At 45.2% G+C, this 26363-nt stretch overlaps 1 protein-coding gene across 1 annotated transcript in view; it reads right to left on the bottom strand.

The window, feature by feature from the left end:
* The window catches only part of LOC143282657 (four and a half LIM domains protein 2-like), a 189824-nt gene extending 164433 nt beyond the window's left edge, over positions 1-25391 (bottom strand). The window contains exon 1 of the mRNA XM_076588313.1: positions 25245-25391. Within this exon, the coding sequence (XP_076444428.1) occupies positions 25245-25286 (42 nt within the window). The 5' untranslated portion in view covers positions 25287-25391. The remainder of the gene's footprint in view (positions 1-25244) is intronic.
* Positions 25392-26363: the final 972 nt, after the last annotated feature.

The raw sequence follows: 26363 nt of genomic DNA, 5'->3' as shown, positions 1-26363 counted from the left end.
CCACAGGACGGATACAGGTGAAATAGTTGCCACCGCCCTGCGCAACAATGCAGAGAGATACATCATCAGACTGTACAGACAGCCAGGGAATGCCGAAAATGCCGGAGTGATTAGCGTAATAGACAGACTTGCTGACAACTCCAGTCAGCGTGAGCCGTCTGCTGATTATCAGACGGACGATCAGGGGGGAAAAGGGGGAAAAAAAAGAAAAAACGATGGGCAGCTGGCAGGTAAATTAACTACCAGGTAAGCAGGCAGGCAGGTAAGCATACAAGCAAACGGACAGACTGACCGACAAGTAAGCATGCATGCAGGCAGGCAGTGTGGCTAGCATGCAGGCAGGCAGGTTAGCATACAAGCAAACAGACAGGCAGACTGACTAACAAGTAAACAGGCATGCATGTAGGCAGGCAGACTGGCTAAAAGGCAGGCAGGTAGATAGGCAGACTGACGATAGGTAAGCCGGCCGGCATACAGACATACTAACAGGTAAGTAGGCATGCAGGCAGACAAACAGGCATGCAGGCTGACTGACTGACAGAAAGCATGTAGGGAGGTACATCGGCAGGCGGATTAACAGTTTGCAGCAGGCAGGCAGGCACACAGACTGACTGACTATCACGTAAGTAGGCAGGCAGGCATACAGACAGACTGACTATCACGTAAGCAGGCAGGCAGGCACACAGACTGACTATCACGTAAGCAGGCAGGCAGGCACACAGACTGACTGACTATCACGTAAGCATGCAGGCAGGCACACAGACTGACTATCACGTAAGCAGGCAGGCAGGCACACAGACTGACTGACTATCACGTAAGCAGGCAGGCAGGCACACAGACTGACTGACTATCACGTAAGTAGGCAGGCAGGTAGGTAGAAAGTCCATAAGAATTCACGCCAATACGCTTCATCAGCACGTCGGTTAAAACGACGAGAGAGAGAGAGAGAGAGAGAGAGAGAGAGAGAGAGAGAGAGAGAGAGAGTCAGTCAGACAGGCAGGCAGACAGACAGACAGAGAGAAGGGTGCGTGGGACGGGGAGAGAAGCTGCGTTAGCCAAAAGGGAATAGTTATATTGCAGCATCTGACTATCACACACGCGCACCAAATAACTTAACGCAGATCTCAATGGACTGCAAGTAACTGAGGCAAAAACAAACAAACAAAAACACACAAATAGATAAACAAATCAAATCTCTGGGACGTCCTAAAATATCTAGAATGAACACATTAAAAAAAGAAAGAAAAAAAGAAGTCAAAATCCTGTACGGGAGCTTCAGACTGACGCAAGGATCATCTGCTCCGAAAAGCTGTTTCCCTCAGCCACTTGTTCGTCCAGAAACCCAGGCGATGAAGACCAGAAGAATACACGTGCTTGCTTTTGTATGTGGCTAGCGATGAAAGTTAGGTCACAATGTCCAGCATTAAAGCGACCCTCTGAAAGTAGCCTGAGACCCTGTATAATTAAAAAAAAAAGTTCCAGAGGCCCAACAGATTTTTTAACTTATATGTTTTTTTGGGTTTTTTTTTTAACTTACCAAAATCCCTGTCAGAACAGGAAAGCAAATAGGAATGCTCACGAAAACATGCGCAGGGTAGATGTATGCTACATCCTGTTATAAAAATTTCAAACCTAAATCTTTCATTTCATGTCTCATCTCGAAGAGGTTCATTAGTGCAAGATTAGAAGAAAACACGCATCCCTTTCGCCTGAGATGCACTCCGGAAAGAAGCATCAGTGTATACTCGCTGTGAAGTTCCGGGATGTGTAGGCGAAAGGGAATCCCAGGTTGTTTTTGTACTGATATATCGGGGTTACAGACGTCAACAGCATCACATTTTTAGAGGATCTGAATCGACAGCTGGTCTGAAACACACGTACATACACACAAACACGCTAATGAGTATTCACACACACAACCATTTCTTTCTCCCTTCTCTCACTGACACACACACACATGCACATACATTCACACACACCATTCTATTCACACACACACACACACACACACACACACACACCATTCCACTCCTTCCCTACCCTCTCACATACCCCCAATCCCCTCCCACTTAATACACAAAGAGATACCCCAACCAAATTTACCCCCTTTGCTCCCACATCCACCCAACACCCGCCGTTCCCTTCACACACACACACACACACACACAGAGAAAGAGAGAGAGAGAGAGAGACAGACAGACAGACAGACAGACAGACAGAGAGATACAGAGACAGAGAGAGAGAGAGAGAGAATGAATGAATGAATGAATCTTTATTTTCCAACGGTGAAGAATAAAAATTATTAGCACTTTGGCCGACTTACACATCTGCCGTTGTTCTAAGAGAGAGAGAGAGAGAGAGAGAGAGAGAGAGAGAGAGAAACAGACAGACAGACAGAGAGATACAGAGAGAGAGAGAGAGAGAGAGAGAGAGAGAGAGAGAGAGAGAGACCTGGACGGGAAGAAGAGAAACGATCCACCAAGACTTCCATCCAGACTGCTACCACATACTTCCTGCACCCTGGGGTCACCGGACGTATTGACGACTTCCTCATGCCCACAACAACAACACAGGCATCACCTCCACACCCCATCTCTTCCCGCACTTCCAGACCAGCTGAATCGGGGTCCAGTGCAGGCCTGCAGCTCACTTCATCAATCCCACAGCCAGGGCTGGCACTCACTGGTGGTGGTGACTGTGGTGTTGATAAGATTACCGTACGTCCCCTCCGGCCCCTTCTCCAGACCTGATTGCTCTGCAGTGATAGCGACTGATTTACGGCTGACAGCTAGGCGTGGGATATGATGGGTCTGACTAATCGGAATCCCCGCCACAGGGAAGGAAGAAGGTGGATGATGCTGGGAGTGAGTTGTGAACATCCAGATGATATGTCCGGGTGACGAAAATGGATAGTAGGCGGGTTGTATTATGTTTATGTGCGATGGCGAGAATGGTAAGGCGAAGAGGGCGAAAAGCCAAGAAGAGGGCTGTAAGCAGTACACTAATAATAATGATAATGGTAATAATGATGATGATGATGATGATGCTAATAGTAATAATAAATAAAGGTAAGGAGAAACATAACAAGACAACCAGAGAAACACAGACAGAAACACACAGGGGGACAGACTGAGACGGGGGGGAGACTATGCAAAGAGAAATACAATAGGGAAATTGGGAAATGGACGTGTGAATAAATGGGGAAAAGAAAGGGGGACGGGGGAGGGGGGGGGCAAACAATGAAATAAAGGAAAAATGAAAAAAGAATGAGAAGAGCAAAGAAAGGCTAAGATCTCTAGAGTGAGGGGAGAAGAGAGACTGACACAGAGAGAGAGAGAGAGAGAGAGAGAGAGAGAGAGAGAAGTGAGCGAGGCATGGAAGAGAAAGAAAGAGAGAAAGGGACGAAGAAAACGTTCCTTCGATCCACTCTGACACGAACAGAGAGAGAGACAGACAGAAAAAGAGAGACAGAGAGCTAGACCAGAGTCAGAGACCGAGACACCCGCACACAGGGAGCGAGAGAAAGAGACACAGACAGAGACAGACAGACAGAGATGAGAGATGGGAGGGCGTGGGGCAGCAGATGGCTCAGCAGGGACCAGAAGCAAAGTACCCCTATCTGTGGTGTAGTGACCCGCCCCGAGGCAAAAACACCCCCCGCACCCTCCCTCCCCCGCCCATTCACCCCCAACTGACTGACGATACCTGACACGGTGCACGAACCCTCGTGCTTGATAACTTTCCTCGTTTCACACAACACCCCACCATCACCACCACTGCCAACAGCGCCATCACCACCATCACCACCACTGCCAACAGCACCATCACCACCACTACCATCACCACCACTGCCAACAGCACCACTGCCATCACCACCACCGCCATCACCACCACTGCCATCACCACCACTGCCAACAGCACCATCACCACCACTACCATCACCACCACTGCCAACAGCACCATCACCACCATCACCACCACTGCCAACAGCACCATCACCACCATCACCACCACTGCCAACACCACCATCACCACCACTGCCAACAGCACCATCACCACCATCACCACCACTACCATCACCACCACTGCCATCACAACCATCACCACCACTGCCACCAGCACCAGCACCACCATCACCACCACTGCCAACAGCACCATCACCACCCATGCCAACAGCACCAGCTCCACCATCACCACCACTGCCAACAGCACCAGCTCCACCATCCCACCACTACCATCACCACCACTGCCATCACAACCATCACCACCACTGCCAACAGCACCAGCACCACCATCACCACCACTACCATCACCACCACTGCATCACCACCACTGCCATCACAACCATCACCACCACTGCCAAAGCACCATCACCACCATCACACACTGCCAACAGCACCAGCACCACCACCACTACCATCACCACCACTGCCATCACAACCATCACCACCACTGCCATCACAACCATCACCACTGCCAACCGACCATCACCACCACTCCACACCATCACCATCACCCACTGCCAACAGCACCATCACCCACCACTGCCAACAGCACCAGCACCACCATCACCACCACTGCCAACAGCACCAGCACCACCATCACCACCACTGCCAACAGCACCAGCACCACCATCACCAACAGCACCATCACCACCACTGCCAACAGCACCATCACCACCATCACCACCACTGCCATCACCACCATCACCACCACTACCATCACCACCACTGCCAACAGCACCATCACCACCATCACCACCACTGCCAACACCACCATCACCACCACTGCCAACAGCACCATCACCACCACTGCCAACACCACCATCACCACCATCACCACCACTGCCAACAGCACCATCACCACCATCACCACCACTGCCAACACCACCATCACCACCATCACCACCACTGCCAACAGCACCAGCTCCACTATCGCCACCAAGTACACTCCACACACCACACGGATATACCCTTTCCCCCAAAACTTCCCCTACCCCCACCACCTGTACCCCATCAACTTTTCGTACCGACATGCACTTCATACCAGCTGTTCATACGAGCTGCGATGATCGCCTGAGACATGGCGGGAATGTGGAACAGATACCTATCTCAAGACGTTTAGTACGATATGTCTGCATGGGGGGTGGAATAAAATATGAAGTGCTACGGCTCCAGTTAATCAGTCCTTACTCAAATGAAATCAAGTTGGCCACTGTGACTTTGTCAGCTGTTCAACCAAGAATCTCTCTCTCTCTCTCTCATATATATATATATATATAATTATATATATATATTCTTTCTAGGACACACACAAACATATATATATATATATATATATATATATATATATACATATATGCGCGCGCGTGTGTGTGTGTGTGTGTGTGTGTTAGAAAACAAAAACAACAACAACAAAAAAAACATCACCAGTAATAGTGACAAGAATGTGGTCTTGAATTTTAAAGTACCGAAAAGAAAAGAAGAAAAAAAGAAAAGAAAAAAGAACGAATACGAGAAAGCGGAGTGGTATGTTGTAATTTGTATGTTGTAATTTTAAGTTGTATTCTTTATCAAACGAAACAGTGCTTATAAAAAGAAAAAAAAAGAATATTGGAAACAAATAGGATAGAGGACTCATCAATGAATGCATAAATAAACCGAAAAATGAATGGAAAAATAGGAGGTTGGAGGACCTACCAGAATGAAAAGTGAAGACAGAGTGAATGGGACACATACAGCCTTCAGAAAGAAAGAGAAGACAGATCTATAGACCAGAGAGAGAGAGGGGGGAGAGAAAGGGAGAGAGAGAGAGGGAAAGAGAGAGAGAGGGAAGAGAGAGAGAGAGAGAGAGAGAGAGAGAGAGAGAGAGAGACAGAGAGAGAGAGAACTCGAACTCGAATAGTTTAATCAGTATAGGCTATAGCCCCTTCTGAAGGGGGTACAGTATTTGTGAATAATTCACACAAATTTTCTTAGAGAGAGACCAGAGAGACAGAAAGAGAGAGAGGGGGGGGGGAGAAGAGGGGGGGGGGGAGCAAACACAGACACTTTATGGGGATGAGGAAAACTGCCCCTTATCCATAAACCCACTCAAAGGGAAACGCCAATTCATTCCGACCGACTGGCGACAACAGTGCCATGAACCCCCTCTGTGATGTTGTCCCCTTTACAGCCACCGCCCCACAGCCACCACCATCTCCACAACCATCACCACCACCTCCACAACCACCACCACCACAACCACCACCACCATCTCCACAACCATCACCACCATCTCCACAACCATCACCACCACCTCCACAACCATCACCACCATCTCCACAACCATCACCACCACCTCCACAACCACCACCACCATCTCCACAACCATCACCACCATCTCCACAACCACCACCACCACCTCCACAACCACCACCATCTCCACAACCACCACCACTATCTCCACAACCACCACAACCACCACCATCTCCACAACCACCACCATCACCACAACCACCACCACCTCCACAACTACCACCACCATCTCCACAACCACCACCATCACCACAACCACCACCACCATCTCCACAACCACCACCACAACCACCACCATCACCACAACCACCACCACCTCCACAACCACCACCACCTCCACAACCACCACCATCACCACAACCACCACCACCACCACAACCATCACCATCACCACAACCACCACCACCACCACAACCATCACCACTGGGGTTTGCCAGCCACTCACATACAATCCCTCTTCGGTGCACCCACTGACTTGCGTGTTTGGTAATGGCTGTGGTTATGAGGGGTGACAAGGGGGAGATGTGGCAATGAGTACCTTTCTCATGGCATCTAACACGATGGTGTAACATCCCAAATCGTCCCTCCACCTTCCACAGCTGGCTGGTTCCCCCACCCCCTAAATATAGCTTTCATTTGCTGAGCGCGCGCGCGCATGATCGTGCGCGCGACGTGCGTTTGTATGTGTGTGTGTGTGTGTGTGTGTGTGTGTGTGTGAGTGTGCGTGAGTTTGCAGGTAGATATGGCATCCCTCCTCTCGTGCGTCTTCTTGTGAGGAGGGGGAGAGGGGAAGGGTGTGGGGTGGGGAGGGGGGGCAATGCGGGATATGACACCAGCAGAGTGCGAATGAGATGGAATGACACGTCTGTTTTGACGTCATAAAGGATGGTGGGCTTCGTGTATCTGACGCGGGAGAATTTCGTGTCTTTTGCTGCAGGATGTGTTGTTTTATGTGTTGCATCATCAAAGTGTTTTGCTGCAGGATGTGTTGTTTTATGTGTTGCATCATCAAAGTGTTTTGCTGCAGGATGTGTTGTTTTATGTGTTGCATCATCAAAGTGTTTTGCTGCAGGATGTGTTGTTTTATGTGTTGCATCATCAGTGTTTTGCTGCAGGATGTGTTGTTTTATGTGTTGCATCATCAGTGTTTTGCTGCAGGATGTGTTGTTTTATGTGTTGCATCATCAAAGTGTTTTGCTGCAGGATGTGTTGTTTTATGTGTTGCATCATCAAAGTGTTTTGCTGCAGGATGTGTTGTTTTATGTGTTGCATCATCAAAGTCTATTGCTGCAGGATGTGTTGTTTTATGTGTTGCATCATCAAAGTCTATTGCTGCAGGATGGGTTGTTTTATGTGTTGCATCATCAGTGGTTTGCTGTAGGTTGTGTTGTTTTGCTGCAGGATGTGTTGTTTTATGTGTTGCATCATCAAAGTGTTTTGATGGGATGAAGACCTTTTCTTTTTAATTGATGGACTTTTCTTCTTTCTTTTTTTTTCTTTTTCCCCCCTTCCTTTCTCATTTTTTTCTTTTATTGTTAAAGCTGACAGTTATCAGCGAAATCAATTCATTTTTGTTAACATAACAGATAACATGAACTGGTGTATGTCACATACAAAAACATGCAGCAGGTAAACAAAGATGCTCTGTGGAATAAAAAAAAACAAACCGATACTGATAACATTCCTTTGAACCTCTTGTGTTTGGCAGTTAGGAATCACAATCCTACTACAATGTTCTGTTACCAACTATCTTACATTTATGCAATAAACATATTCTGAAATTTAAGACTCACTGCTCTGTACATGCTGCTCAGTTGATCATCACTGGGCAAAATACAACCTGCACTCATCTGTCAGCTGTAAATGGCTTCCTACGGAACAAGCCATCGATAACTAGCTAGAGACCCAGACGAAAATAGCCTCTGCTTGGAACGCAAGACGATTTCATTCCGGCGTATCCATATTCAACAGCAAGACTTTGCGTGCAAATGGATATGTCCATCTCATCATCAATGTGATGAATATGAAAGAACATTCGCGCAAAAGATCATTTGCTTTGCGTTGCTTTATACATTTGTGCCCACTTTTTATGTCCTTGTAAGATGATAATAGTGGATGTATGTTGTTTGAATCAAAATGAACTATGCTTAATCGATTCCTATAATATCATGTTGTTATATTTCAGTTTATTTACAACTGAAATGAATTCAGAGAGAGAGAGAGAGGGGGGGGGGGGAACGCAAAGCAAAAAAAACAAAACAAAAACAAAAACAAAAAAAAACACACAAAAGCTGTTTTATCGTTCGTGTGTGGGTATGTATATATATATATATATATAGAGAGAGAGAGAGAGAGAGAGAGAGATGATGGATATGTGTGTGTGTGTGGGGGGGGGTATGTAAACCTAGAGAAAAGGACAGACAGGCAGACTGACAGAATACGGACATGAAGAATACTGCCCCTATCAACGACCCCTCTCTCCAAGCAAACCATCAGCCTCACAGAATATACCAGACAGTGCATGAACCCACTCAGAACGTCTTCTCAGATCCAGCCTATTAATACAGTGCACCAACACTAACATCGTAGTCTCCTGCCGACCACTCAGACACAACCCCACTGGGATTCACCCACTTTTCACCCACAGGCTGCGATGATCAGTGGAGATAAGATAGGAATGTGGGACTGGGTACAGGCTGGGGAAGAGAGGTAAGGGGGGGGGGGGGGGAGGGGGGGGGGGGGGGGGGAGAGTGCGGAGGAGGACGAATAGAATAGAGCGATACTGTTAGCAGTGACGTCAGTCGGGAGGAGGGGGTGTGAAATCAGCGACGGAGAGTTTCAGTTTCAGTAGCTCAAGGAGGCGTCACTGCGTTCGGACAAAACCATATACGCTACACCACATCTGCCAAGCAGATGCCTGATCAGTAGCGTAACCCAACGCGCTTAGTCAGGCCTTGAGAAAAAAAAAAAGCTTACATAAAAAAATAATAAATAAATAAATAATAATTATAATATAAAAAAGGTAGTAGTAATAATAATAATAATAAATAAATAAGACAACAATGATGATAAATAAGCAAATAAATGTAAAACATGAAGACACATTCACACATACACCCACACATGCATAACAGATACGCACCAAACATGCAGTTTCACAGATATGAAAGCACAGTCAAATACATATAAACGTACATGAGCTCCAACACACATACACACACACACACACACACACATTACCCTGCACCTTCTCTACCCCCTCCTCCACACACTCACGGAGAACCAGTTGTTGTTGGCTACTTCGGAACGATGCAATGCTTTATGTGCTGCATCATCAAGGTTTCGTTCAGTTCAAGCGGCACCAAACTCTCTCTCTCTCTCTCTCTCTCTCTCATTTTTATTATTTTTAACTGAAACGTATAAAGGTTTCTTTATGAACACACAAATAGTTGTAACCTTTCTTTACTTTTTTTTTTCTTATTCTAGATTTCATTCACCGTAGCATCAATGTGGTGGCATGAACAGGAAAGAGAACACGCACTAAAAAATCATTCATTATTTTGCTTTTACATCAGAGACAAAAAGGCTCTCATAAAATCTGACATTCACTGTCAGCGACAGGATCTCTTAAACTTAAAGCCTTGGGCATACCAGTGACAACCAAGAGATTTAACTGAAAACCCTTTTTCTAAAACAGATTTCGGTGAAACGAGAGTTAATAGTGTCAGGCATTTCTGTCAAGTGTTCTCTCGACAACTTTGTAAAATACCTGATCACTTGTTCTTGAATGAATGCCAAGGTTATTATGATAAACGTTCTATGTGGTTTTAGTCATACCACACAAGCAACACATAAAATACGCCCGGTTTGCCCGGTTTGATGATTGTTGGGTGGTTTTGTTTTTTTTAACCTCCGATACTAACGGCTCCCTTGGGATGTCTGCCGAAGCAGTGAACATACACACTCACACAGGGAAAGAGAGGCTGCCGAAATAAGTCAGTGTGAAAGATGGAGTGTCGGAACGAGCTGGGGTGTTTTTTTTTCTGTCGAAGATCATTAACTGAGAAAAGAGGGGGCATGGGAAACACAGAGAAGGATTGAGTGTGAGAGGGGAAAGAGCGAGAGAGAGAGAAAATGGGGTAAAATTCGCTGCTTTGTCGGCTAAGTTCGGTCAGACTGTCGTGCTGTACTTGTGCCTTAGCTTTGTTACTTCTCATTCTCTTTCTGTTGACTTCTCTCTCCACCACGCATTTATTCTTTATTTTGTTTTATTTTATTTATATCTCGGCTTAGTTTTCTTGAGATTCATTTATGATTACGTTTAAACTTCTAGCTATGAGGACATCCGTCACATTCAGTATGTACATGTATCAGGACAGGACTTAAAGATATCCTTGTTGTACTGTTTATCTATAGCTGTGTTGTATTGTGACATGCTCCAAATAAAAAAAACCCTGTTCAAACCAAAGAGAGAGAGAGAAAGGAAGACAGGGACACACACACACACACACACACACACACACAGAAAGAGACACACAGAGAGACAAAGAGAGAGAGAGAGACAGAGAGAGACTGACAGAGACACAGAGAGAGACAGAGAGAGAGAGAGAGAGAGACAGAAACAGAGACAGGAAGACGGACAGGGAGAGAGAGAGAGACAGAGAGGTAGACAGAGAGATAGAGACAGACAGAGACACACACAGACAGACGGAGAGACACAGAGAGAGACACAGACAGAGAGAGAGAGGGGGGGGGAGAGAAAGAGAAGGAAACACACACACACACACACACACACGGAGAGAGCCAGACAGACAGACAGACAGACAGACAGATAACGTGTCTGCTGTTTGGAAGTAGTAAGAATCCAGACCGAGTGAGAGAAAAGTTGTTAATCGTTAAAGCAGTGACGCGCCCAGCCCTCTTTTCACACTTTCTCTTCCCACCTTTTTCTTTTGCTGTTGTCACGAGTTTGTTGACATGTTCATAGTTTTATTTTTCCATGTGGGTGGTTGGTTGTGCTGGGAATAAGGATATTTTGTTTTGTTATCTTTTCGCTTTTCCTGTGTATTGTGTTAAGTGCTAAGGAATGATATTTGCCTTCCTGTCTTGCTCTTCAATCTCTCTCTCTCTCTGTTTATGAGCATTCTTCACTGCTTCAGAAGACAGACAAATACAAACACATGCTTGGCTTCTGTCAGGACGAAAACAAGATCGTTTGGACCGCGTGCATGCATACCACTGCACGAACAGAAACACATACACAGAATCAATGCTCACACACACACACACACACACACACACACACACACACACAGAGACACACACGCACATACACAGAGACGCATTCACTCTCTCCCTTCTCCTCTCCCCCCACTCTCTCTCTCTCGCTTGCTCGCTCTGACGTATGCCAGACTTATCTGGGAAGCCTGTCCCGACTACGGAGAGTGAGCTGATAAGTGGATTGCACATTCACAATTGTTACTCCAGCACCACTGTGACACTGAAGATGGATGGAGCCCCCACCCCTCACCCCCACCTCTCCCCGATCATCTCAGTGGACTGTGCCAAACAGTGTTCCCTCTTAATGTTTGGGACACTGGACAAGATAAGGCCATCCGAATTTCAAGCGTAAGCATGACAAGCTTCTGCTTGTTGTATTTTAGAGGGGTTTTTTGTTTGTTTTTGTTGTTGTTGTTTGTTTTTTTAAGAGTTTATTGCAGTATTGTACTGTCATTAAACGAACGATTTTTTTTCCATTAAACCATGACGCTTTTCTCTCTCTCTCTCTCTCTCTCTCTGTGTGTGTGTGTGTGTGTGTGTGTGTGTGTGTGTGTGTGTGTGTGTGTGTGTGTGTGTGTGTGTGTGTGTGTGTCTCTTACACACCATCTTATTTCGCTTCCTCACACCTCTTTTTACATCTTTCCATCTGCATTCGTTTCGCGGCGCTGTTCCGTCAATCCCTACGCCCCCCCCCCCTCCCCCCCGGTCCCCTTCTTCATCCTCCACACCATCTCTTGTTCTCTCTCTCTCGCAACCCCCCACAAGCTTTCCCATCCCTGGCCCCCCTCCCCCACCACACCTCCCTCGAACCCAACCACCACCCCGCCTCCCCCAACCCGTGCTTTCCCACAGGACCGCAATCACCCAAATCGGTTTTTTTCTCTCTCCAAGTGAGTTATCATCCAGCCTGATCCAATCAGCTGTGTAATTTTCATTTGGAGTTCCCGTCGGCGTTTTCTATCCGTGTTTGGAAGGGGCCATTCGCTCGGCTGTGGTGGAACGACTGTGCTGGAGGATAGCAATGATTACGTGCGCAGCGTATGGAGTTCAAATGAGCTTAGGGAGCTTACGAAGAATACAAGATGATGACTCATACGTGCGCGCATGCACACACACACACACACACACACACACACATTCGAGCCATTCTCAGCAAAAACTGTCTAAAGATATTTGCAAAAGCTAAATTGCCCTTCACGCTGGAGGGCGGCCAAAAGCAGACAATAAAATAAGAAGTGACGGGGGTTTACAGAAGTCACATCATCACCACCATCATCACCTGCCATCATCATGGCTGTCATCGCCACCACCATCATGAATAGTTCATCACCATGACCACTTTCATTATCATCATCGTCGTCATCATGAACACCAATTCCTGCACCACTATTACCATCATAATTATGTTCTTCGTCACTACATTTTCAAACAATATCTACACCTCCACCATCATTATTACGATAAAATCATATCACCACAACCACCGCCATGCCTCCTCCACCACTACCACAATGGTTATCACCAAACCATCATCAAAGGTTGTTGTTTTCTTAATTCAGGTCCAGCGCAACACCCACAGAAGCCATCGCAATGAAAGCTGCCTGACGAAAATGCCTACAAACTGCCAAGTCGAAAACTGTCGACTTCCTGTCAGGATGATTTATTATCTGGGAAATGACAGAAGCAATTGCCGCGAACAGAACCCTGAAAAGACATAAGTGAAGTGATGGCCTAGAGGTAACGCGTCCGCCTAGGAAGCGAGAGAATCTGAGCACGCTGGTTCGAATCTCGGCTCAGCCGCCGATATTTTCTCCCCCTCCACTAGACCTTGAGTGGTGGTCTGGACGCTAGTCATTCGGATGAGACGATAAACCGAGGTCCCGTGTGCAGCATGCACTTAGCGCACGTAAAAGAACCAACGGCAACAAAAGGGTTGTTCCTGGCAAAATTCTGTAGAAAAATCCACTTCGATAGGAAAAAACAAATAAAATAGCACGCAGAAAAAAAAAAAATTAAATGGGTGACGGTGTAGTGTAGCGACGCGCTCTCCCTGGGGAGAGCAGCCCGAATTTCACACAGAGAAATCTGTTGTGATAGAATGAAATACAAAATACAAATACAAATACAAATACCAATACAAACAAAGCACGGGTCTCCATTCTGGCTGGCTGAGCAAGACAGACTGAAAGATTTATTCTGAAGACAATAAGTGGACCAGTGGCCTGCAGGTAGACAATCCGACGAGAAAGCGAACGGTCCATGTTCGATTCCGTCAAGAACTGAGATTTTTACCTCCCCCACCTCCACTAGACGAATGGCGGTCTGGGTGTTGGTGTTTCTAACGAGACGATAAACCGAGGTCTTCTATACAGCGTGGACCTCACTCACGTAGGACCCACAGGCAGCAAGAGAGCGGTCCTTGGCAAAATTCTGTAGAAAAGCTCACTTGATTGGTACACCAGCTGGCATAATAATTATATGCATGCACACAGAAAAAAAAATAATAAAAAAGGATATCGCGCTCTTCCCAAGAAGAGCAGCCCGGATTTCACACAGAGAAACCTTGTGTGACTGAAACACAACACAACACAATACACACAAAAACAGAATACAATACTACGCAAGTCAATATAACACAACAATAAACGCATAGTGGGACAAGCTCTTTTGTGATGAAGTAAAATGTTGAAATGACGCACATTCTATGATTCATCGTCTCATTATCTGCCAGATATAGTATCCATAACTTTCTGCGTAATGCGTGACCATAAAAGATTTATGAGGATAAAAAAAAGTACATAAGTCAAAATTCAGAACTGGATAAAATTGCTTTTCATATATATATATATATATATATATATATATATAATGGTATTTATATAGCGCTGAACCTTGTGCAGAGACAAATCAAAGCGCTTTCGCACCAGTCATTCACACGCATGCATAAAGCTCTAAAACTGTAGAAACTAACGACAAGGAAGGGCAGGCAAGGGAGGCTATTCTGGGAAGAAATGAATTTCTCAAGCGAAATCTAGGTCCACGCCAAACAAGATGAATGCCACACCGTTCTGTTTGCTGGAAAACAGAAATGTGTTTTTTACTCTCTGGGGAGACCATACACAGGCCTTATCATCATATTCATTCCTCGTGCTCCATGACGTCAAAGCAAGTGAAAAAAAGCAACACAGTAATTGGATTTTACGGAATGGCGGATAGCAATGGACATTTGCTATTTATCACCACCTTGACATAATCAATATCTCAAACATAAATGCATTACATGCACGTGCATACACACGCGCATATACAAACGTGTGCACGAGCAAAAAAGACGGATTATTCTGGCTGTTCGTATTTCTTAAATGATTTGACAAAATCAATATATTATGAGCAAACACACACACACATATACATGCGCATGAACAAGTAAACACACACACACATATATATATATATATATATATATATATATATATAGAGAGAGAGAGAGAGAGAGAGAGAGAGAGCGCTCCAACGCACAAAGACAGATACATGGTGAAACAGACAGACAGACAGATGGACAGACAGAAACAAACAGAAAGCATCCCGTCATATTATCCAACAACAGTACAAAACACATAACAAATTTCACCAGCAACTATCAATAAGAAAAAAAACAAGCAAGCACACACACACACGCACGCACGCACACGCACACACACACCGTTTATATAATAACATAACGCAAAGTGAAAGTAAGCTGCCACCTAATAAACTACACCACACCCTAAAAACACGGACAAGGCATTAGGCATGTACCTAGCGCTTGGCGCACAACAACATGCATGCTGTCAAATGGCAATGCATATACGTGGTTCACAAGTCAAAGACTACTTCATATAAAAAGTTATATATATATATATATATATAAAATGGGAGATAAGTTAAATCATGCAGACTGCTTAATAATATATAACAGCTGTTTACGATACATGTGTACCATGAACAGTTTGAAAAACTAGGACATTCAGCAACATTTCACTATGCTCTCAAGACTAAAACTATGTTCCCAAGTTGTGCACATCAGTTGCATACACCACTGTATACTCTATCTCTACTGTATACTCTATCTCTACACCTCCTCGTGTCAATACAAGAACCTATGGTGAACGTTCTTTCTTCTTTGCTGCTCCTCACATCTGCAACAACCTTCCTCATCATATCCGCGCACCTGATTCTATTTCTGTTTTTCGCTCATCACTAAAAATTCATCTTTTTTTTTTACCAACCGCCGTGGCGAAGTGGTTAGCGTCGCGGACTGACGGCTGGGAGGACGCGGGTTCGAATCCCAGCGGAGGTGGGTTTTTCGGCCCGTGGCCGGCTCCTACCCAGAGTTGAGTGTGCTGTGGGCTTAAATGGGGAGACTGGGACCACACAGTCGAGTGTCATCCGCTTCAAGGATGCGTCTTTGGGTGTGTTGCTCTAATTACCTGACCAACACTGCAAGTGTCTGTATCTCTCGGGCCTGGTTAACGCCGGGATATCATTATGACAGGAAGCGTAGAGTACAGCCTTGTCACGCAGTCCCAAACCAAAATGGACCTCTATAGCAACATCGTCATCATCATCGTCATCCTCCTGCTCCTTCATCGTCATCAATATAAACAAAATAGTCTCAAAGTCTGTGGCCTTTCATGCCCTGCTCTCATGGTGACCTCAGTTTCGATACCCCTCCACTTCCGTGCTTGGGGTGAGTCCTGTCAATGTCGTCAATGTCGGCAGATTCATGGGGGGCTGTTGTTTGAGGGACGTGGTGGCGGTCTCCACTCTGGGAGGGACGCTCACTCAGTCTGGCTCCGCGACTAATCCATTATTGTCGTTAGTAGGGGGCTTAGTAGGTGGTGTCCTAAGTACGTTAAAACAGAACAGGCACCACTGAACACCACCGAAGTGACTCAGCAGCAGTGCAGGGTCTCCTCTGGTGTGTGGCCTCCTGGCGACCTAACATCGATAGTTCCCTGTGGACTGCCGACGCTGGAACTGCGACGAACGAACCCGGATGTGGCTGTGTATGGGGGAATCTAAATGAGCGGCGTGGGAGTAATGCCACTGAAACGGTGCAGATGATGGGGCAGCAAAAAAAAAAAAAAAAAAAGAGAAAAAATTCATCTTTTTAAAACCTACCTATAAGTACTCTCAGCTTCCTTGTTCTCCAACACCACCCATGTCAGCTCACTTTGGATGAATGTAGAGTGGGAAAGGGAGAGTGTGAGTGTGTGGGAGGGGGGGGAGAAGGAGGGCGGGGGTGGGGGGGTGAGAAAGAGTGGTCATGAACGTTTTATGTAACTTGTAATATTTTTCTTTCATGTAAAGCGCCCTGAGCTCTCAGAGAGAAAGGGCGCTATATAAATGTACATTATCATTATTATATTATTGTCGGGAATTCCGCATCAATAAATTTTCACTCTTCCCCCTGGAAGGAAACAGTGCAAGTTCCACAGTGGTACTTAACTTTTCTGTGAACCCTGTACATAACCAGCAAAGCATCTGTTGCCTGCACTGCACACCTTCAACCACCTGTTCCCCTTCAAGGGGTGTTACTGCACCACACACCTTCAACCACCTGTTCCCCTTCAAGGGGTGTTACTGCACTGCACACCTTCAACCACCTGTTCCCCTTCAAGGGTGTTACTGCACCGCACACCTTCAACCACCTGTTCTCCTTCAAGAGGTGTTACTGCACCGCACACCTTCAACCACCTGTTCCCCTTCAAGAGGTGTTACTGCACCACACACCTTCAACCACCTGTTCTCTTTCAAGAGGTGTTACTGCACAGCACACCTTCAACAACCTGTTCTTCAAGGGGTGTTACTGCACCGCACACCTTCAACCACCTGTTTCCCTTTAAGGGTGTTACTGCACCGCACACCTTCAACAACCTGTTCTTCAAGGGGTGTTACTGCACCGCACACCTTCAACCACCTGTTCTCCTTCAAGAAGTGTTACTGCACTGCACACCTTCAACCACCTGTTTCCCTTTAAGGGTGTTACTGCACCGCACACCTTCAACCACCTGTCCCCTTCAAGAGGTGTTACTGCACTGCACACCTTCAACCACCTGTTTCCCTTTAAGGGTGTTACTGCACCGCACACCTTCAACCACCTGTTCTCCTTCAAGAGGTGTTACTGCACCGCACACCTTCAACCACCTGTCCCCTTCAAGAGGTGTTACTGCACCGCACACCTTCAACCACCTGTTCTCCTTCAAGAGGTGTTACTGCACCGCACACCTTCAACCACCTGTTCTTCAAGAGGTGTTACTGCACCGCACACCTTCAACCACCTGTTCTCCTTCAAGAGGTGTTAATGCACCGCACACCTTCAACCACCTGTTCTCCTTCAATAGGTGTTACTGCCCTGGTCTACAAAACTGCTGTACGCGCGCCTCACTGACTGCACTGAACATATGGTGTTTTACGCCGTGTCAGCCAACAATGGTCAGTTTAGTAAGCGATCACGAGAATACTAATCGTCAGGAAAAGCGAATAAGTCAATGGAAAAAAATGCCGTGTTTCGTCTCTCATTGCAATAGTTTCTTGTTCTGCTTGGCAAGTGTGATGATTAGACTTAAAGGATGGAGACAATATATATATATTCACAGACGCGTGTGTGCGCAAATGAACAAGCATGACAAAAGCCTGACATTCCCCTTAAATTTCTCATCTTCGCTGGCTCTCATAATTCCTCTCCCACCCCATCCACTCTCCATTTATACAACGCACTCCAAAGCAGTTCCCTGCACCCAAACTCGTGCTCTCCCTCTCTCTCTCTCTCTCTCTCTCTCTCACACACACACACACACACACACACACACACACACACACACAAACACACTAATCCCACCTTTATCCCCACCAACCTCCTGTTCAGATTATGAAGGACAAAAAAAAAGTTACTCAGTTCCAGCCAGAAAGACTGCACTAGGTGGGGCGCCCTAGAATCAGACGAATGGACATACTGCATATTCTAAAGGACGGAAGGTTGTCCGCTAAATCGTTCCAACACAACCGTATGTAGCCGAACACATTAACACAGAGTTATCATATCAACACGGCTTATATCACAGATTGACATAAGTTTACATTTGGGCCAACAGCAAACAGAGCTGTACTATCAATGGTTTCTCCAGTCAATGGGAAATCGTTTACAGCTTAGTCTTATGTGAAGGACTATGACTCTCAAACTAGGAGGCAAAATTGCACTGGCTCTTAGTGCTGCAGCCTTGGGGGCTAGATGGCCTTTGGGAACCATCCCAACGCCGACTGTCCTAAAACCCTCTTGGCCAAGAGAGTGGGGATGTAACTTGGGCAAGACACTCTCCACTATAATCAAATTCTAGCCCAAATAGTCGGAACAGCAGTTGCCTCCTCTGCTGTTCAGATGGTCACAGTCGGACACGACTGACTATATGAAAAAAAATTGAAAAAAAGAAAAGAAAGAAAAATCAAAATAAACTAAAACAGAATGGTTAAAAAGAGAAAATTCTCGAGTTCAAGCGAGAGCAACTTTCTCAGGAGGTAAACGTGTGTGGGTTTGATGCAGGTGGCAAGAGATATGGGTAGGCTATCTTTTCATAATCCACGGCAAATTTGCCCGAGACTTGGTTGTGAGTTCTTCCTCACCTGCTGCACACCCCTATGTAAGGTAGATGGCTGCCTCACACCTTGACAGAAGCATATGTTAGATAGGGAAGGGAGAGATTCCTGTCAACTGCAACAACGTAATCTCCTGTTGCTTCCTTCTTCACAGATGTAGCAGCCGAGAGGGCGTCTGCACACCTGATGAATAACCTGCCCTCAGTCAGTTTTTCCTGACGAGAACAGATAATCTGCTTCGTTCTCTCTCTCTCTCTCTCGTCGACATGTATGCTTAGCCGGAGGATTTTTTTTCTTCTAAATCTTAGGTGAAAAATAAAATTGTATATTGAAATGGTCGGTTTAAAAAAAAAAATCAGCTAATGTTTGCCTACTTTTACATTCACACACATGCGCGCGCGCGCGACTACGCACAAACACGCACGCACGCACGCACGTACCGTGACCCGCGCGCACGCACAAACACACACGAACGCACGATGTGTGTTTGTGTGTATGCGTAAGTTCGTGACTGCGCGCGTGTGTATGTATGTATGTATGTATGTATGTATGTATGTATATTGAAGGAGAGCAGGTGGTTGAAGGTGTGCGTGCAGTAACACCCCTTGAAGGAGAACAGGTGGTTGAGAGAGAGGCGTTGCTTGTGCTATCCATGTAGGATCTCTCTCTCTCTCTACATATATATATATATATATATATATATATATATATATATTACAGACAGTGAGACACACAAAAAAACAACACCCCAACCTCCCCCCCCCCCCCCCCCCCCCCAATATATATATATATATATATATATATATATATATGTGTGTGTGTGTGTGTGTGTGTGTGTGTCCTACATGGATAGCCCGAGCAACCACAAAAATTAACACGAACAGGTGTGGTGATGATGATCTATTGATCGCGTGGCGTCGAGGACAAACGATATGACTCATCCATTACTGCCCGCTCAGATCATTGCCGTATTTGTACACACACCACACATCTGACAGCCAGCTTGAACGTCACGCACGTACAGCATGTATACATTGTACATCACAAGACATGGCATATTCATCCTTTTCTTCTGGTTTTTTTTGTGTGTGTGTGTGTGTTTTTTTTTAATCTACCCGCGCATCAATTTATTCATGTATGCATTCTATTCATTCACTGATTAAGGCAGTTAGTAAGTCATTCAGTTATCCAGTTCTTGATTTTATCTGTTCAAGTGTGTATATTTCGATTTATATATTTCCTGATTAGCTCATTTTCAACATTAAACAGTGAAAAAAAAAGTATTGTTATTCTTGTTCAGCTTTGCATCTCTTGTGTAATTCCATATGTCTATCTGTCCGTTTATACATCTTCCCATTGATGTATGTCGCAAATCCCTGTAATCGTTTCAACGGTTCTGTCCTAGCATCGGTCCCTGGTGGTGGAGGTGATTAGGTTGATGATGGTGATGGTGATGATGATGACGACGATGATGATGATGAGTTTGTGATGAAGGTACGTACGTTCAGCACGTGCACGATGATACGACAGACAATTAACGCATTCACTTGCCGTTTGTGAGTTACTGTTCAGGTGGTTCGTTCCTGCAATTTATGTGGTTTGTTCATAGTCTGGTAGGATATCGTGACCGATGCCTGGGTCCTGATCTCTCTCTCTCTCTCTCTCTGTCTCTCCCTCTCTCACGCACACACACACACACGCACACACGAAAGTCTGACTTTCATCACTGCGTCTTGCTCCCTGTCTCCCAGATCCGTTCCTTCCCCCCCACACACACACACTCACTGTCTTTGTCACCTCCTCTCTCCCTCTCTCTATCTTTGCCTCTCTCTGTGTCTCTGTCTACCACCTCCCCATCTCTCTCTTCCCTTCCTCCAGAAACAATGTCACCAGGTCTCAATTCCCTCAGCCAGTTTATGAAAGGCAGGTGCCATTCGACACAGAAAAATGGAAACATATCGGTAAGTCTACACGGTATTCACAGATGTTTCCATTCAACCATTCACTGAAACACATCACTACATACCGCGGAGGAAGGAACGGGAAGTAGGAGTACAGATCCAGAAAAAAAAACTATAACAAAATCCATGAATCTTTTTCTTGAAATAAAATAAAACAAAACAGATTAGAATAAAATAAAATAGAGAAGGATGGTAGAGATACCTACATCAAAACCCAAGAATTAACGTTGATCGAAGCGGTGGTCTCGCTGATAACGTAACTAGGGAGGAAAGCGATAAATTCGAATTCCATGCAGGTTCGCGACACTAATCACACACCCCCCCGAGCCGGATGCCTTCTCCCCCTCTCCCCTCTCCCGCTGGCACCGGAGTGTTGGTCTGGTGGGTGATAATGCGTGGATAAGACAAGGGAAGAACCGACGGGCCCCGTGTGCAGTGCTCGCTTGCCGCACGTGCTACAGCCGTGGACGGCACCAAGAGAGTTGTTCATTCGAACAGGTGAACAAATGTTTTGAGAGAGAGAGAGAGAGAGAGAGAGAGAGAGAGAGAGAAAGAAAGACAGACAGACACACACACACACACACACACACACACACACAGAGAGAGAAGGCTTCCCACACCATTCGCAGCATCATCACCTGGTGGTTTTACATTCTGAAAATATTAGTTTTTAAATTTCGTGCCCTGGTCATGATGAGATGTTTGTAGTAGTAGTAGTAGTAGCAGCAGAAGTAGTAGTAGTAATAGGAGGAGGAGGAGCAGCAGCAGCAGCAGTAGTAGCAGTAGTTGAAGTAGTTGTTTGGCTGGTTTCTTTTCTACTGAACTGGAAAAAGAGGAACAATACAACACAGCAACTCTGACAGCTGGTAATCGATTGATAAATGATTAACATTAAAATTATATGTTTTAAAGACGATGATTATGGTTTCTTGATCGCAATAACAATATTACTGATGATGATAATAATACTGAGTAACAATAATTATAATGATGATGATGATGCTGATAATAATGATGATGATAATCATAAAAGTAGTAGTACTAATAGTAGTAGTGGTAGTAGCAATAATAATAATAATAATGTGAGTGTGTGTGTGTGTGTGTGTGTGTGTGTGTGTGTGTGAGAGAGAGAGAGAGAGAGAGAGAGAGAGTGTGTGAGAGAGTGTGTGTGTGTGTGTGTGTGTGTGTGTGTCTGTGTGTGTCACTGTCAGAAAGAACCCACACGTTCCCCTTTCAACTAGCAAACACACAAGACCAAGACAAGTGGAACAGCCTGAAGCTCTGTACCTGCCTCTCCTGTCGAGTCCAATCCACAGTTCCGGAGCATTAGTCCTGCCGGCGGCAATTACTGCAGGCAGCAGGATTTCCAAAGAAGCCAGCCCTCAGCGCCAGTGTACAATGGACAGAAGCAAAAGGTTCGCGAGAAACTTCCTAGGAATTCCACTGATGCCAAAAATGTGTTTGGCAGGTATCCTGTACGTTTTAGTCTTGGAGTCTCACTGTCTTTCTGCATATCTCCGGCCTTAAGTTGACGCTGCACCTTTCTCTCTTTTCTGAGTCTTTTGTTGTTGATGTTGTTTATTTTATTTTTGTTGTTGTTGTTGTTTGTGTTAACCACCCCAGTTTTTCTTCAGTGAGTCTTTAACACTGCCATTCTTTCTTCACTTCAGTCAGTTACGCACTCTCCTTCTCACTATTCTTCACTCCAGTCAATCGACAGCTCTCTCTCTCTCTCTCTCTCTCCAGTTGTCGATTACCCATGTACAATGCAGGCTATATTGTTTGGACGAGCGAAATATGTATTCCATTTGCATGTTGAATTGTATCCCCCCCCCCCCCCCCCCCAGCCCTCCTCTGTGTATGTGCCGGTGACCTTCACAACCTCTCTCTCTCTCTCTCTCTGTGTGTGTGTGTGTGTGTGTGTGTGTCACACTACCAGAAATGGAATACCGTGCTCGTACATCCCACACCGTGTATACATTCAGTGTCAAACTACCAGCACATCTCTTTGATATTGATAACAAGCGTCCTCTTAAACTATGCAATTAATCTTCATCTCCTTTTTTTTTCGGAATAAACACACCAAAATCAGCTCTGATAGCTTTGCAGTACTTCAATCACCACGCCAGTAAGTGTGGGTGATGACTATCCATAAATAACCTTCTCTGACAAACGATTCTGTGCGAAGGTCTGTAAATCATCACGCGAGCAGATTACTCCGGGAAGGGGTGAGAGGGAGAGGGTGGTGTGTGAGTGAGAGGGGGCAGAGAGAGAAAAGTGAAGAGGAGGGGAGGGACAGGGAGAGAGGAGAGACCGAAGGAAGAAAGAACACACACACACACACACACACACACACACACACAAACATGTTCGCCAGAATGAACAGACAACACTCAAACCACCCAGGCCCCCGGCGCAGTGTTGGACAGTGCAGTGGGTATTTTTACAGTCAGTGTTGCTATCGAACGCAGGCAGGCACAAACACTGTCTCCGCGATAATTATTCTGCAGGAAGTTCTGCCCGATGCGGGAACAACTTTAATTCACTGAGCAATGAAGTCACAAGCAAGCAAGCTATTGGTCTCCAGCAGCAAGTTGCAATGTTTTTCACAGTCAGTACTTCTGTTCTCATGGTGAGGGGTGGGGGTTGGCAGAGAGAAAGAATGAAACAGAGAGTGTGAGTTATTGAGAGAGATACAGCAAGAGACAGAGAGGAGAAGGAAAGAAAGAAAGAAAGAACAGAGAAATAATATGAAACAGAGACAGAGAAAGAATGAGAGAGTGAGAAAGAAAGAACAGAGATCAGTATCAGTGTATCAGTAACTCAAGGAGGCGTCAATGCGTTCGGTCAAATCCATATACGCTACACCACATCTGACAAGCAGATGCCTGACCAGCAGCGTAACCCAACGCGTTAGTGAAGCATTGAGAAAAAAATAAAATAAAATAAATAAATAAATAAGAACAGAGAAATAATATGAAACAAAGAGTGATACAGAGAAAGAATGAAAGACAGAGACAGAGGGAGACAGAGAGAGAGGGAGAGAGAGGAGACACTGGGACAGGAAGCGGGACAGAGGAGAGAAAAGAAGTCAGACAAATGGCGAGAGACACGGAAGAGAAAGAGACAGAGCATGCATGAATGACTGGATATCATCCTAGTCTCCAACAGAACATATCACACTGTACAAGTTTTGCCAAGGGAATGGTCATGACAAACGCGGGGCAGAGAGGGGGAGTGGTGAGAAAGAGAGAGGACCTGAGCAAAGATGGAAATATCACACAATGTTGTACATGTTTCTTTATGGGCATTATGAGATCATAATATAATTTAAGAAATTAAAAAAGTAACATAAAAGTAACATTGTTAAGTAGTTGGAGTCCAAGAAAAGAAATGCGAGACATGTGGTTTCATGAAAAGATGTGGGTTTTATTTTTCACCATATCGATAGAAATCGATTTTCAAAAGTAAAGCGTATGAAACATGCACTATAGTATTACAGGAAAAGCAGTTCAGATGCCAACACAGAGGGTTGCAAGCAGTATAGTCCGTTCGCCAACGTCAACTATTATCTTTATATTTTTTTATAATTGACGATGAAATAAATAATTTGACACATTTCTAAAGTGAAATAGAGCATTCAGTTTTCATTACATGGGAACAAAATGCAGAATATGCTTAGAAACAAACCAAAAAGCCAAACAATATTCAAATGGTACTAGATGTCTGACGGTAATTGCCTTAATTTATTTTTAAAACACTGATAGAATGAAAAGTACGTACAACAAACAAAGGCACGATGAGGGGAACGAGGGCACTGAGCTGCACTGGCAAACATAAATGTATAAAAATGCACTACTGCACAAACATAAATGGAAATCACATATGTACAGACAACCTGACATGCAAGCACGCAAGCAAGCAAGAGCACACACACACACAATGTACAAAAATGCACAAAAATAACTGCACAAACATAAATGTAAATCACGAATGTACAGACACCCTGACACACACGCACGCACGCAAACAAGAAGCGCGCGCACGCACACACATACACACACACACTTACCCTGCTGGTCTTTTCCTGAATCGATGCGTAAATTTTGTCCATCGTCTCTCAACTTGTGGTCCTTGTTCATATACCTCTTCCTCCTCTGTGCAAGCAACGAACAGTTCTTGTACCACTTATCTGTTCTCTTCTTTTACCCTTTCTCAGTTGCGCACAGTCAGCTCATTTCAAACCGCTCAGTACCACAGAATCTCACTTTAACCCCCACAGCCACCTCTCAACCCAGTAATCCACTTCTGCTGGCAAAACACAAACCGAGTAACCCCCCACCCCTCCGACAAGCAGGCGTCAAAAGCGTCGTCGTCTGCGAGCTTTGAAATCTTCCGCTTCTGTTGACTTGTTGGTGCCGTCTGCTCAGATCTACCCTTCCTTTTCCCTTTCCCGCTCTCTGTCTCGTCTGCTCAAGCATGAGTTTCCAGGGAGGCGCATGCGCGAGGCGGCGCGTGCATCATCGGTGTCTCCCTTCACGCGCTGGAGTTTCGCACACTTCACGTGCGGTCTTTCCGTGGGGTGGTTGCTGTGATCTGAATTCCACCACTTGATTTATCGCTGGGAATTTTTGAAATTTTGCGGCAGTGTTGGTTTCGTTGTTGGCAGCACTCGTTGCAACTTTGACCTATGGTTCACCTTTGACCTACGTTATGGTTACATAATAACAATAAATAAACAAAATATTCTGGTCAATAAACAGGGTGAGAAAGGTGTTTCTGTCAACTCGCAGGACTGAGAAAAAAATAGTTGTCTGTCCGTGTGAGAATATGAAGAGGTGTCGTTTCTTTCCGTGTCTGTTGCATCAAAACTATGATAATAATAATACTTATACGAATTATAATACCAGTAATAAACAAGTAAATAAATAGAATAAGATAATATAAAGCACACCGGCCATCATGTTTGTTTTAAGCAATACATGGATAATGTGATATGGTGACAATTCTCATTACGCGTCTCAAAGTATATCTTTGCGCTTAGCATGATAAAAACAACACTGGGTTTAAATAAATAAAAAGTAATTAAAAAAAGACTGAGAAGAAAATCAGACAAGTTTAACTAAATCATCATTGCTGTTTATAGCCCTGCTCAGTGCGAGAATCATTTCCGGAGCTGGAACCAGGTCAA

The sequence above is a fragment of the Babylonia areolata genome, chromosome 6 (assembly GCF_041734735.1).
Source record: "Babylonia areolata isolate BAREFJ2019XMU chromosome 6, ASM4173473v1, whole genome shotgun sequence".
Lineage (NCBI taxonomy): Eukaryota > Metazoa > Mollusca > Gastropoda > Neogastropoda > Buccinidae > Babylonia > Babylonia areolata.
The sequence above is the reverse complement of the archived record's forward strand: the minus strand, read 5'-3'. Positions and strand labels throughout refer to the sequence as shown.